At 45.6% G+C, this 13,748-nt stretch overlaps 1 protein-coding gene across 8 annotated transcripts in view; it reads left to right on the forward strand.

Annotated features, from left to right (window-relative positions):
• The first annotated feature begins 8,912 nt into the window (after positions 1-8,912).
• KIAA0319 (KIAA0319 ortholog) overlaps positions 8,913-13,748 on the forward strand; it is an 84,208-nt gene continuing 79,372 nt past the window's right edge. For 4 of the 8 annotated variants that reach the window (XM_075921143.1, XM_075921144.1, XM_075921145.1 and 1 more), the window contains exon 1: positions 8,913-9,179. In XM_075921143.1, coding sequence (XP_075777258.1) covers positions 9,014-9,179 — 166 coding nt within the window. In that variant the 5' untranslated portion in view covers positions 8,913-9,013. Of the gene's footprint in view, positions 9,180-9,564; positions 9,692-13,748 lie in introns of those variants that run through there. The other 4 variants (XM_025190092.2, XM_075921147.1, XM_006133995.4 and 1 more) reach the window with 4 other exon arrangements.

Consider the following 13,748-nt stretch of genomic DNA (forward strand, 5'->3'; position numbering starts at 1 on the left):
CGCCCCGGAGCTCGCAGGCAGTGGTCCGCCACCTCGACCTCTGGGGCGAGAAAAGCTGCTCCCGGTGCCCCTGGTCTGCTGGGAACCGTCTTCAGCAGACTAGGGGCACTGGGAGCAAAGCCGCAGCCGCGGCGGGTTCCCGTGCTTCTGAGGCTTTGCTCTGGACACTTGCGCGCCTGGGGGAGGCCCCCCCCATAGCTGCGCGCCCGGGGCCGGTGCCCCCTGCAAGTGCCGCACGCCCGGGGCCGGCGTCCCCTCGCCAAGCACCCAGAGCGCGGGCGGCCAATCTGCGGCGCTCCTGGGGCCGGCATTCACTGTGCGCCATGTGCCTGGGGCCGGCACCGCGCATGTGCCCGGGGCCAGGCCAGGCCCAAGCACTTGGCGGGCACACACAAATGCCCCCGCGGGCGCCATGGCGCCCACGGGCACCGTGTTGGGGACCACAGTTCTAACCGAATATAGAATTCTTTGACATTAGTGGTGGTCAAATAGGTAAGAAGCTGCCTTCAGTATGTCTTCAGAAAATACTTGTTAAGGTAGACGTTTCATCTGAACTTTGAAGCAGAGCTGCAAGTAATCCCAACAACTGAAAGCAGGCAAGCTTGATAAAAACAAAATAACCACCTGAAATACTGCTTAGGGGCATTCAGAAGTTTCCACAGCCTCTGGATAGTCAAAATAAGACTATATAAAATGTAAAAATTAATCCTCAATATCTTCCCCAATGCTCATAGCTTAGATGTCTCAGCAGTACCAGTGTACCACTTAGTTGTGATGAAAGGTGCATATCAGAATCAAGATTCCATTGTAACTGAATCTTTTGCAGACTGAACTGTATGAATGCTATATCCTGACTCTGTAATTAATTGTGTAGGATTGAGCACTGGAACCCTGACCAAAATGACACAATGTTCCATTTTGAAGCAAGTTTCTAATACTATCACTGCACACAAATCCTCTTATTTTATCAGGACTTTGCTCAGCAAGGAAATGTCAGCTTCTATCATCTTTATCAACGTTGTCTCTGTTTTTTTCCCATTTCACAGCATTTCTGGAGCTGCAAATTGTGTTTGGGCAATAATTGTTGTAACTGGATCTTTGCAATCAGCACAGTTTTCTCTGACATTCAGGGCAGGCTGAGTCTGAATGTTATAACTTGTTCCTGTAATAGAGGGGGAAAAAAACCCTGACTTTTTTGAAAAGTTAAATGCACTGAACCAGACTCTCCTCTCTGGAGGAAGAGAGCACATAACAGCTGGAAACTTGGGAATGTTATTCTGGATTGTTCCATTAGGAGGGTGGGTTGTCCATTTGAAGAACAAATGGAGAGTTTGTTTCCCTAACCCTATGGATGTCTTGGGAGCACTAAGCACAGCTACTAAACCATCCAGAAAATGGCTGAGCATATAAATGAAAAATCTACTTTCAAATAAAGCAGGATTTTTGCAAATATATCTACCACATTTATTAGAGGGTACACTGAGCTGTTTCAGGTGGTAAAGTCAGGATTTCGTAACTATGTCAAGCAACCAGTATAGCAACACCTCTATTTCCCACAAAACAATCAGAAGGGTTATGAGGCATTGAACATTTTGTCACATCAAAAATCTTATTCACTTGCTCGCTCTCTCACACACCTTTCAAGATAAAGTATTCTAGATCATCTTTAAACATACAAATTATTAAGGCATATCAATGATACTTAATTTTTTTTCGCTTCTACAGTAAATGTAAAGGGGGTCATGATCAGTGTTCCCTCTAAGTTTTTCCACCCATGAGTGGAGTGAGTTTTGTTTCGTGCACCAATGTTGAGTCCATGTGCGTTTGTTCTGATGTGTGCCACTGTGGCACCCCAGTTATTAATATCTTATAAACCTCTCTCTTTTCCTCTTTTCTGCCATGTCCTCCCCCCTCCCCTCCCGCCATCTGCTCCCCTGTGTCTTCTGCTGCCCTTCACAAGTGTGGGGACTTGTTTTCCTAACTGCCCTTCAGAGCAGGCACCAGCCTTAGCTGGGCTTCTGGAAAAGCAGCTATGAAGCCCCAAGAAATGGCATCTTCCTAGGACCAACCTACAGTTGGGAAAAGTGAAAGAGGGGCTATAGAAGGAAAGGAAAAAAGGTAGAAAACAATTCCTGTACACTGACAAGTGAAAATTTATTTGCCTTTGAGGGCACTTTGGCTATGTTTACACTACAGAGTTTTTTCAGAAAAAGAGCCATTTTTCAAAAAAAAAAAAAAGTCACGTCCACACTGCAGTCACGTTCTTTCAGAAAAAAAATCGAAAGAACAGAGGGTGTTATTCTGACATTGGTAAACCTCTTTCTCCAAGGAAGAAGCCTTTTTCCGAAAGAGCTCTTTTGAAAAAAGGCGTGTGTGGACAGGAAGAGGGAGTTCTTTCGAAAGAAGAGGAAAAAGCACAGATGTCCTGGTGGCCACTCCATCCATAGTAATCACAGCTTAAATGCGAGATAGCATCCAGTCAATATGGATGCTATCTTTGATAAAGCAGATCACTTTTTCAATGCGCTCTGGCAGTGTGGATGCGCGCTTTCGGAAGATCTCTTCCTGAAAAGCTTCTTCCAAAAGAAGTCTGCAGTCTAGATGTAGCCTTTTTTAAGTGTTCTGCAGTACCTGCATAACAGTGAGCAGTTACAGGTGCCTTAGAGCAGTGTTTCCCAATTTTATTTGGCCACGGAACCCTTTTAAAAAAAACACAAACGGGGAAATCTGGTTAACCAAAAAAAAAAAAAAAAATGGCAGCTCCTAACTGGTGGGTTCTCGCGAAACCATTACTTTCACTTTGTGGAATGTCATAGTGGACCACAAGTTGAATATGAGTCAACAGTGTGATGCTGTTGCAAAAAAAGCAAATATGATTCTAGGTGGTATCAACAGGTGTGTTGTAAGCAAAACTCGTGAAGTCATTCTGCCGCTCTACTCTGCACTAGTTAGGCCTCAGCTGGAGTACTGTGTCCAGTTCTGGGCGCCACATTTCAAGAAAGATGTGGAGAAATTGGAAAGGGTACAGAGAAGAGCGACAAGAATGATTAAAGGTTTAGAGAACATGACCTATGAAGCCAGGCTTCATGAACTGGGCTTGTTTAGTTTGGAAAAAAGAAGATTAAGGGGGGACATGATAGCGGTTTTCAAATATCTAAAAGGGTGTCACAAGGAGGAAGGCGAAAATTTGTTCCTCTTGGTTTCTGAGGACAGGACAAGGAGTAATGGGCTTAAAGTGCAGCAGGGGAGGTTTAGATTGGACATTAGGAAAAAATTCCTAACTGTCAGGGTGGTCAAATATTGGAATAAATTGCCAAGGGAGGTGGTGGAATCTCCCTCTCTGGAGATATTTAAGAACAGGTTAGATAGACATCTGTCAGGGATGGTGTAGACGGAGCTTGATCCTGCCTTGAGGGCGGGGGGCTGGACTCGATGACCTCTCGAGGTCCCTTCCAGTCCTATTATTCTATGATTCTATGAAGATACTTGCTTAAAATGTTACTCATGGATTTCTTTGAGCAAAACCAGGTCTATTTTTTTGTGGAACCTGGGCTTGAGCAGGAATGGATCTACTTAAGAATGCAAGAATGACCATAATTTTAGACCTCTATCACATCCCAACTTTGCAGTCTCTTTTCAAAGCTGAAAAGTCACAGTCATTAATCTCCCCTCATATGACAGCCATTCCATACTACTCATTGTTTTGTTGTCCTTTTTTGAACCTTTTCAAATTCCAATATTTCTTTTTTGAGAGGAGGTCACATCTGAACTTATATAAATCCATGGGACATCCATATTTTAAATAAGAGGCAGTAAGATATTATCTGTCTTATTCTCTATCCCTTTCTTAAAGATTCCTAACATTTTGTTTGCTCTTTTGACTGCTGCTGCACATTGAGTGGATGTTTTTAGAGAACTAGACACAGTGCCTTCAAGAGCTCTCGAGTGGTAACAGCTAATTTAGTCCCCATCATTTTATGTGTTTACTTGGGATTATGTTTTCCAATATGCTTTAATTTGCATTTGTCAACATTGAATTTTATCTCCCATTTTGTTGCCCAGTCACTTAGTTTTCTGAGATCCTTTATGATTAAAAATTGACCAATTATTAAAGCCTAGGCACTTAGTTTTGTGAAATCTTTTTGAAGAATGAAAATGGATACATTATTTTGGAGTGAATCTGTGAAAATTCACTTTTCTGCAAATTTTCAATGTGAACATGCCATAGCCATTGAGATGAAAATATAAACAAAGCAACATTTAGGGAATATGAAATCTCATGAAAAAATGTGAGTATTTTAGTGAGAAACTCTGCAAAACCAAAAAAAAAAGTGTTTACATAGGTATTAGTTGGAGGCACTTGTCCCTGTGACACAGGGATTTGTCAGTTGGAAGGGAACAGTCTAATCACTGTAGTTGGGAGAATTTTGGCAGTTGGTGAGGGAGGTTTGGGTGGGTGGGTCATGCTGGAGAACTAAAAAGATTTGGACCCCAAATTCATCTTTCTGGGGTGTGGGAGATTGTAAGTGCATGCCAGATGTCACATATGAAGAGATTGGCCTTCAAAAGTGTTGGACCTTGGGCAGTAATATAGGTGACCTGTATGTTGTCTTAGGTAAGATCTTAATTGGCTCCCAAGCTATCTCTTGGTGGAGGTGTTGGATATGACATCCCAGCATCTTTCCAAATGGTTAAGTCATGTTCATTCCTTTTTTCAATCTGTGGCAAAGTTAGGCTACTAATTCCCACTTTCTCTGCAGCCACATTGGGAATTTGTCAGATGCTTTCTGATCCATTAATTCTATTCTAAATGAATGCATCTGAATCATTATTACAGAATTAAAATTCAGAAGCTCAGTACCTTAAGATTTTTGCTGTATGCGTTTCCTGCTATTTTATCTGCAGCTGCAGAAGCTGGGTCCAGTCAAGTCTGTGGAAGGATAAAACTCTTATGATAATCCTATATGGGATAAAATGGCCCAGTTGAAGCTTGTCTGGGACTAGAATTTTTACTGGTGCTGATAATCATATACTAAATGCAAAGACTCAATAATACTAAATTTTAACTCTTGTTTCTTCATTCCATCTTTCTTAGAAGCAAACATTCAAATCCCATCAGGGTCAACTTGACCCTGCATCCTTTTTAGGTATGCATATATACATTATCTAGCTATATAATGTGTGTGCATGTCTTCCAAGCAGTTTCCTATGTCAGTCGTGTCTGGATGTGATCTTAAAACCAAAGTCCTGTCTGCTTTGGTGAACGCAGTTAACCAAATCTTTGCTTAAGATTTCTGGTACCACAATATTTTTCTGCAGGATACTGTGCGCCAGAGTGCTGTTACTATGCTTTACCCCGTGAAGTAGCTGCATTTTAGTGGTATTATATACATATAGTTTGTGAAGTGTTTTGGGGTGGATCATAGGGTTGGAAGAAACCTCAGGACGTCATTGAGTCCCATACCTTGCTAAAAGCAGGACTAATCCCAACTAACTCATCCTAGCCAGGGCTTTGACAAGCTACGACTTAAAAGCCTCTAGGGATGAAATTTGCTATATTATTTTTATTAATTATTTAATGTGACAAATTTCAAGTGTCACGTTATTGGATTCTAAAGATTGTTGCTGCACCCATGGGGCGGGATGTTTGCCCCAAAAGTCTGTACAAAGGGGGTCATGTGAGATGTTGAATGAAAGCTTATGTTCTACTGATTCTGTATGTGCTACTCATGTACTTGTATAATATCTGTATGTGGAGTTTATAAATAGGTACTCTGCGCTGTTGCTGGAAAATGCTCTGTCTGAGGCAGAGCAATGTGCCAGGAATGTTCGTTTAATGGCTATGCTAATTAGTGAGGCTCCATGGACAATAGATCTCTAAGTGCCAGAGACATACCTGAAGGAATATGTCTAGCTACCTGCAAACCAGCCAGGGCATAATGGCTGCAAGCATGTGAAACAAGGATAGATCCCTGACCATGTGACCTGCTACAGCTTGGAAGAGACCAGGGATGGATATATAAGTGCCATGTGGCACCCTCCATCTTGTCTTGAGTTCAGCTCCTGATCCCAGATGCAGCCTTGCAGGGAACAACGAGCTGGGAAGAACCATGGACCCATCCTGATATAGGATGTGCATCAGAGACTTTTAAGATAGCAGTTTATAACATCTCTGCTAAGAGCCTGTATCAAGAACTTCGTGATTGGTGCATGTAATGTATTTTCTTTAACAACCTCATGATTTTCTTTCTTTTAGTAATAAACCTTTAGATTTTAGATCCTAAAGGATTGGCTCAGCGTGATCTTGTGGGTAAGATCCAAAGTGTAAATTGACCTGGGAACTGTGGTTGGTTTCTTGGGACCGGAAGAACCCATTTGGGGTAGGTGAGATTGGGTTCTATAACCCCTCACCTGTGTGTTAGGCCTGGGGCTGATTGGGGCACAGAAAGAGCTGGGGTGCCAGAGGGGTTTTGCTCGTGAGACTTCTGGCTGGCCAGATTGGCAGCTGAAGCGCTCGATGTGACTGGTTTGTGGCCTGTTTGGGAAGGTCCCCGGTCTGGGGCTGTAAGGAGCCCTGAGTTTGAGAAATTTGCCCTGAGTGGATGCCCTCAGTGGTGCCCAGACCCGGCCCAGTCCGTCACACTTGCTAAAAGCAGGACCAATCCCAACTAACTCATCCTAGCCAGGGCTTTGACAAGCTGGGACTTAAAAGCCTCTAGGGATGAGATTTGCTATATTATTTCTATTACTTATTTCATGTGACACATTTCAAGTGTTGACATCTCTTGCAAATTTTATAACATGTCTTGTGCTATCTGGTGGTTTTCTTTAAGCCTCATTTTCTGGAGTGATGTTAATTTGTGAAAAAATCAGCTTTCATTTAATAGGAATAAGTAAGCTTCTTGCCCTAATAATTGTGGAGAAAAGATTGAAGGGAACTAAAAAGAACGTGTGTGTGTGTGTGTGTGTGTGTGTGTTAGTGTTAGTTAAATCTCATGATTTGGGGTGAGGCCTGCCTCATGGCTTTTGAATGCCTCAGGTTGTCAATTCTGTCTTTTACAGATCATTGCTCCCAGAGTGCATTTTGCCCCATGTACATTATTGGACAGTGAAATAATTTAGTACAGGTCGAACTTCTCTGGTCCGGCACCCTTGGGACCTGACTTGTCCAGGACAAGGGGATTTGCTGAACCAGGGGAGGTCCCTTCCCTACTGGCCTGCGTTAAACTGATGCCCCTGTGATGGGCTGGACTAGGCCCCAACACACCCTACAGGAGGCTAGTGGCCTTGCTGCCCTCCATCCCAGCAGAAAGAGGGGAGAAGAGGTCCTCCAGACACTATAGAGTAGCTGTCTCTGCAGCAGCCAATCAGGACCCAGCAGAGGGGTATAAAAGAAGCTTCAGGGCTGTGGCCTGCCAGTTCTCTTCAGGAGCTCTACCCAGTCAGGTCTATATCCTGACTGGGGGATCAGCACTATGGCTAGCTCCCAGTGTGAGCTGAGCCTAGATCTGGGTAAAACCCAGGCCCACTAGCGAAAGATCAGCTGCAACCAGAGACTTACTAGCATTGTGGACGGGGGTAGTCAGGCCCTAGTTCTAGGACTTTGAGGACAACCAGACAATCAGGCAAGAATCCTGCACAGCACCACTTGGCCACAGCAGGGCGCTCACCAGCGGGTGGACCCGTTATACCCTTCCCCCCCAATGCCCATCCCACTGCTGCCTGGCCAGCCATTGCTCCCTGGGCTGGAGCTCTGCCACTCCTGCTGGCCCTGCTGCTGGGGTCAGCTGTGCAGTAGGGGTCAGAGCTCCCTGGCATCAGTTGGAGCCGGAGCTGGAGCTGGAGCTTTGTGGCTCTGCATGGTGCATCTCTGCATGGCGCATGCCCCTTTGGGGGGGGGGGGGGAAGCTGTGTGCTACCCCCAACACAATTCTTGCAGTTCCTGTTGGTCAGACATGGGCCAAGGGGCACTGCCTGGGATGTGCTTGAAGGTGCATGCAGTATGTGGAGACACTCCCCCCTCCCCCCGGGGGCACACAGCGCAGACACACATGCTAGCCCCAGCAGTGGACCACTTTAAGCAGCATGTGGGGCTGTAGCAGCCAGGGACCCTGCTTGAGAGTCACCACTGGCTGCAACTGCCAGAGGTAAGTGCTTCCAGGCCAGAGCCTGCACCTGGCCCCCCACTCCCTTCTGCACCCAAGCTCCTGCCGCAGGTTATAACCCAACCCTCTACACCCCCTCTTGCATCCCTGCCCCAGATCATAATCCAATCCCTAGACTTTAGCTACACTCAGTCCACAATTGCCACTTCTACACCCCTCCTCCAGGTCAGAATACTATCCTTCAGCCAACTTCCCCTCCCCCCAAACCCACACCCCATCCTGCATCCCAGTCCCCTCCTCAGGGCTCCCTTCTGTACCCAACTTCTGTCCCAGATCCTGCACCCCCTCCATTAATATCATAAAAGAGTGTGTGGCCTTTCACCACGTACCAAATTCTTGGAGTGACACCACCCTCCAATAAAAATGATTGCTCACCCCATGCACTAGCAGAAGATCTAAGGTGGAGGAACTCAGTCTTTGCTCCTTCTCTCACTTCTTTCCCAAACCCTGACAACCCAAGGAAGTCAGCCCTGGTAAAAAGGGGGGGGCAAAGAGGATATAGAGCCAGGGCTCCCCTTGAGCTGTGAGTCTTCAAGCAACCCAACCGTGGTCTCTTCACTGCCACTCCCCTGTGGACCTCTGCTCACACAGCCCCTGGCATTATTCACCACTTGCCCCTGGCGGATAGTCAGCATTAGTTTCCCGCCCTGCACCCCCACTTTACTGCAGACTGAGCTCTGGGGCAAGCGCCTTTAAAAACCCGTCTTTGTCCACCCCACCCCCCACGTCAATTGTGTTTCTGTTCGTTAGAGCAGGGGGCTGGGGAGCCAGGCTTCTGGGTACCTCTCCTGAGCACGCCCCAGCGCTGCCCTGCTGCGCCTCACGCGTGCCCGCTCGGCTGAGGAGAAATGCAGGGGCTTGCCCGCCCTAAGGGCGCCGGGTCTGACTCGCTGCCCCAGGCGGCGCGTGAAGACGCTGGACTTCCAGGGGCGTGGGGGGCGGGCCCCTTTCTCTGGGGCTGTTCCAGCTCCCACCTTCGGGCAGCTCCGGCTCTGCCTGCCGTGGACGAAACTGGTAAGCGCCCGCTGTAAGGCGCTGCCGGGGCGTGGGGCAAACCCTCCCCCTTGCCCGCCACCCTGCTTCGTGCAGCTCGGCCCCGCAGCCAGGCCGGGCCGCGCTACCAGGGCAGGTTCCCTCTGCCGCTCCCCGAGCCCCGCCTCTCTCGTCCCCGGCAGAGGGCTGGGCTGCCTATGGCGGGGCGGGGAGGCAGCTGGGGGCGTCTCCGGGCGGTGCTGCGCGGTAGCATCCGCTGCTGCTGCTGCTGGGCGGTGGAAGGAGGAACCGCTGCCCGCTGCCCGCTCGCTCCTGCAGCCGCCGCCGCGCTGGAGGTCCGGGCAGCAGCTCCCTGATTCAGCAGCAGGGAGAAGACATTAGGCAGCCTGGCCTGGCGCTTTGCTACTGCCCCCCTCCCTGCGGCGCACACGCCTCTCTCCCTCCCGCTGGCTTCTGCTCCATCGATGGAGCAGTGAAGGATGGTGCCAGGCCCTGGCGAAGCGACAGCAGCAGCCTCGTCGGCCGTCTCACAGGTAGGGTCATCCTACCTGCCCCGCTTCCCTAGAGGTGCTGGCGAGGGAGTTAATCCTGTACGATTCAGGTGGCTATAGTATAGACCAAACAAAGGATGCTTTAGAGACTAGCACTTGTTTGCGCTTGGGAGCTAGTGCGACAGGTGTAGTTTGGGTCCGTCTTGGTGCTGTGCAAAAATTACCTCCTGCTGCACATGCTAATTGCTGCATGGATCCGTTATTTATTGTTTGAAAGAGGGCAGGAAACCCTGGAATTCCTCATCCCTCTCTGGCTGTAAACATATATTCAGTAACTTCCCAGCCAGAGCATGTATGTTCTCCCCTGCTCTGTATATTGCCTAGAAATGTGCATTACTTGTTAAATATATTATGACAACCAGTTTACATTGATTGAGAGTGAGGTGGTATTATGGTCTGCGTCCTACAAGAATTTCACAATTATTGATCTAGATCTTGAAAACCAAGATTAATTGCCCCTGCTTGCATGCACTTATGCATCTCACAGGACAAGGAAGGAAGGAAGTATATACCCCTTAGCAAATGCATGTTTATTCTTTGCTTTTAAGAAAATATCTCCCTCTCCTGCTGAATTAGCACAGAATGATATAATGCTTGTGTGTAAAGAAATACTGGATGAAGTAGTTTTACTATATGACTGTGAGGATCATTAAAATAAAAGAAATGTTACAGCAATTGCTCAGTGTTAGTATTTTTTCTTTTCGTAATTGTGTAGCAAACGTGTACCACCTGTTGGACTGGGAAGAAAAAATATCAACATAGATTCACTGTTGTAATAAGGGCATTTCTTTTCAATTTCCACTTTGATTAAAAAGGGTCAGAAATGGGAATATCTCTTAATGTTGCTTCGGAAGTATACAGCTGTGATGGTCCTGAGAAATCTCAGTACTGTATTGGGAATGTTACAGTTACAAACCCTATGGAAATTAGTGATTTGTGACTGAAGTGCCTGCTTTTGTTATAAATACATATTGACATTATGTGCTGGTGGTGATCACTTTGGTTTGCTCAGTTAAATGTTTTATCCCATTTCAATAAAAGGAAAACAAACATTATCAGTTTCACTATTTGCAGAGTTTTGGGGGCTGAGTAAATACTAAGTGCTTAACAAACACAGCTTCCTGCTCCAAGGAATTTACAGTTTAAATCACAACCTATAGATGAAAAGGGGAGTTGCAAATTCAATGCAATGCAAACTGATTTGTTTCTCCTCCAATCTCTCTCTCTCTCTCTCTCTCTCTCTCTCTCTCTGTGTGTGTGTGTGTATGTGTGTGTGTGTGTGTGTGTGTGTGTGCGCGCGCATTATTTATAAGACAGTAATGCTGATCAGATCTCTTCTACTATATGCTGTACAAAGACAAATACATACATATATAGTCCCTGTCCTGATGAATTTACAATCCAATCCATTTATGGATTAAGATCTCTAGGACAGGGACTGTATCTATCTCTGTTTGTATAGCATCTAGCACAAGAGGTGTGAACCTGAGCAGCATAACTAATCCATACAACAAAAAACCCTGGATTGTTGTGCTGTATGTCACCCTGGAGCCTATGTTGTCTGTACGGTCAGTGTGAAGTGATGTAAACAATTAGAAGCATGGCTGAGTCTGAGAGCAACTTTTGTTCAGAACCTCACCAGGTTGGACCATCATTCTGATTTACCATCATTTAATGTCCAACTTTTAAGTTCTCAACTATTTTGATTTTATGAATTACACCTATGTGTGTTTCAGCTACAGCAAGGCATGTATCTTTGCCTGCCCCGAGTCCTACGCTATTGTGATATCAGAGGTATCTTGACTAATCACAAGTCTTACTCCCCAGCTAATTTATGTGCAACCATTTCATTGAGTATATGAGAGACTGGTGGATAACTTGGCTCAGCTGCCACTCCCATGTGCCCATATACCACTTTCACAAATCAACAGAAAACTCCCATCACAACTCCCCCTAGACACAAACAACAGCCACAATAACCTCAAACATCCCTATGAAGCCTAGAAGGTCTGTGCTAATCAATGGAAATCATAGCATGGAGAACAACTCATTTTATTAGAATATCACCACAGTTCAATCATCACTGAGATTCATGGTCTTATTGCCCAGTTTTAAGTTCTCAGTAATTTTTAGCTTTTTTTACACACAACTTTACACACAACTTTATGAATTATACCTGTGCTATGGCATGGGCTTTCAGCTACAAGCACAGATATGTTCTAATTTGCATAATACCCATTAATTTTTATTAGTTTTTTCCATTTGGGGATTGAATATTCAAATGGCTATTCCATCATTTTGGCCTGCCTCAAGACAATTGTAATATCTGATTAACCTTGCGCCACCTTCATCTTTTATACCTAACATTCTCTGTAAAAAGGAATAGCTTGAGTAGCTTAGACAATGTGTGCAGAGCTGCACGTGTCACAAAGGATAGGAGATAGAGCAAATTGTGTGAATGGGTGCTGTCGGTGAGAGGAGTAGAATATATAAACAAAGCTCTGGGCTGATATGCTGCCTCTGAGTGCAAAGGAGAGGACAACCTAGTAAGGCCTTAATTCTACTCTAGGGTTGGGGAACCTTTTTTGGGTTGGGGGGGGGGGTCTGCTGACCCACAGAAAAATCAGTCTGGGGCCACGCACAAGTGAGAAGCAAAAAACACAACAACAAGAAGTCCTCAGTGATGTGGCCCTGACTGAGAAGGAAAAAGACACTCCTCAAATTCCCCTTGCTCACCAGAGCCTAGGGGAGGTTCAGGCTAGTAGATTTTGTGTGTTCCAATCCCATGAAGGGCTGGAGTGCCAGCCTGTGCTTCTCAAGGCTGGGGAGAGCCCTGAGCTTCGGAGGCTAAATCCAGGAGAGGTTCCCCACTTCTATTCTACGCCATCGAAGTCAATGGAAGCTTTGCCATAGACTGCAGTGAGTATAGGATCAATCCTAAAAAGGGGTAGGAATAAGGAAGAAGGACGTGTTTTGGAAAGCATAGTTTATCCTCCAACAATGAGTACTGGACATGCAAGCAGTGAATAAAGCAACAGCCACTGAATGGTCTAATTTCTGCAAGGAACATGGCAGGATGTGGTTCTTTCTTACCTCTCTTGTATGGTTCCCTAATCTGCCGTGTGGAGTGCATGTCTATTGGTGACTTTACCAGTGCTACTCTGTGTGACTTAATATTGCTATGTGTCCAATGGAGTCCTCGTCATGACATGTCTCCTCTTGGGAAAGTGGCTGCCCACAATGGGGAGGGTACAGCTGTTGATTATGCTGGACATTTGCTGCTGGCTCTACTGCATATTTGCTGTTTTCTGAGGGTATGTCACATTACTTGGGGTAGTGTAGAGTTGGTTGTTCAGGACTGTTAGAATCATAAGGGTTGAAAAATCAGGACAATAGTATAATATCCTGTATCCTACAATATCCAGTACTGTACTCTTTAGTGTAGAGTAAGGAGCAAAGCCCCCATAATAGACTATGTCTATGCAGAAAGTTTCTTCCTCAACTGAGACAGTTAGTGGCTGGCTTATTCTTTGATAAGTTTGTATCCTTAGTTTAATGGCATATATTCCTGTTATTTGTATAAGTGTGTAATGCCTTTCTGAACACTACTAAATCCTTTGCCCCAATTACATAAATAGTGGAGAATTCCATCACTTGTGTCAAGTAAAAAAAAAAAAAAAAGTTTTTTTAATTACTGCCAAGGGCACACCCCACTCTGGTTTTGGCTCTGTGTATTGTACCAATGTCTATAGCCCTCCCTTTAACTTCATTATTTTCACATAAACACTTCTGTAAATTCTGCATGCCTGTGGCTATTTGTGCTATGACCGGTTTTGCTTCAGTTGATTGACTGTGGATCAACTGCTTCCTTCCTTTCCTAATCTTGGAACACTCACATATTCTACATTTTGCCCCTCCTGAATACTGTTGTGATATGCACCTCCTGCCATGCAAGACCGGTGCCAGTCAAGTCAAATTTATCCTCAGTTCTTTGTACTGCACTCCTGAAACCCACTGGTATTTTACTGCCTCTCTGATG

This window comes from Pelodiscus sinensis, chromosome 2 (assembly GCF_049634645.1).
Source record: "Pelodiscus sinensis isolate JC-2024 chromosome 2, ASM4963464v1, whole genome shotgun sequence".
Taxonomy (NCBI): Eukaryota; Metazoa; Chordata; order Testudines; family Trionychidae; genus Pelodiscus; species Pelodiscus sinensis.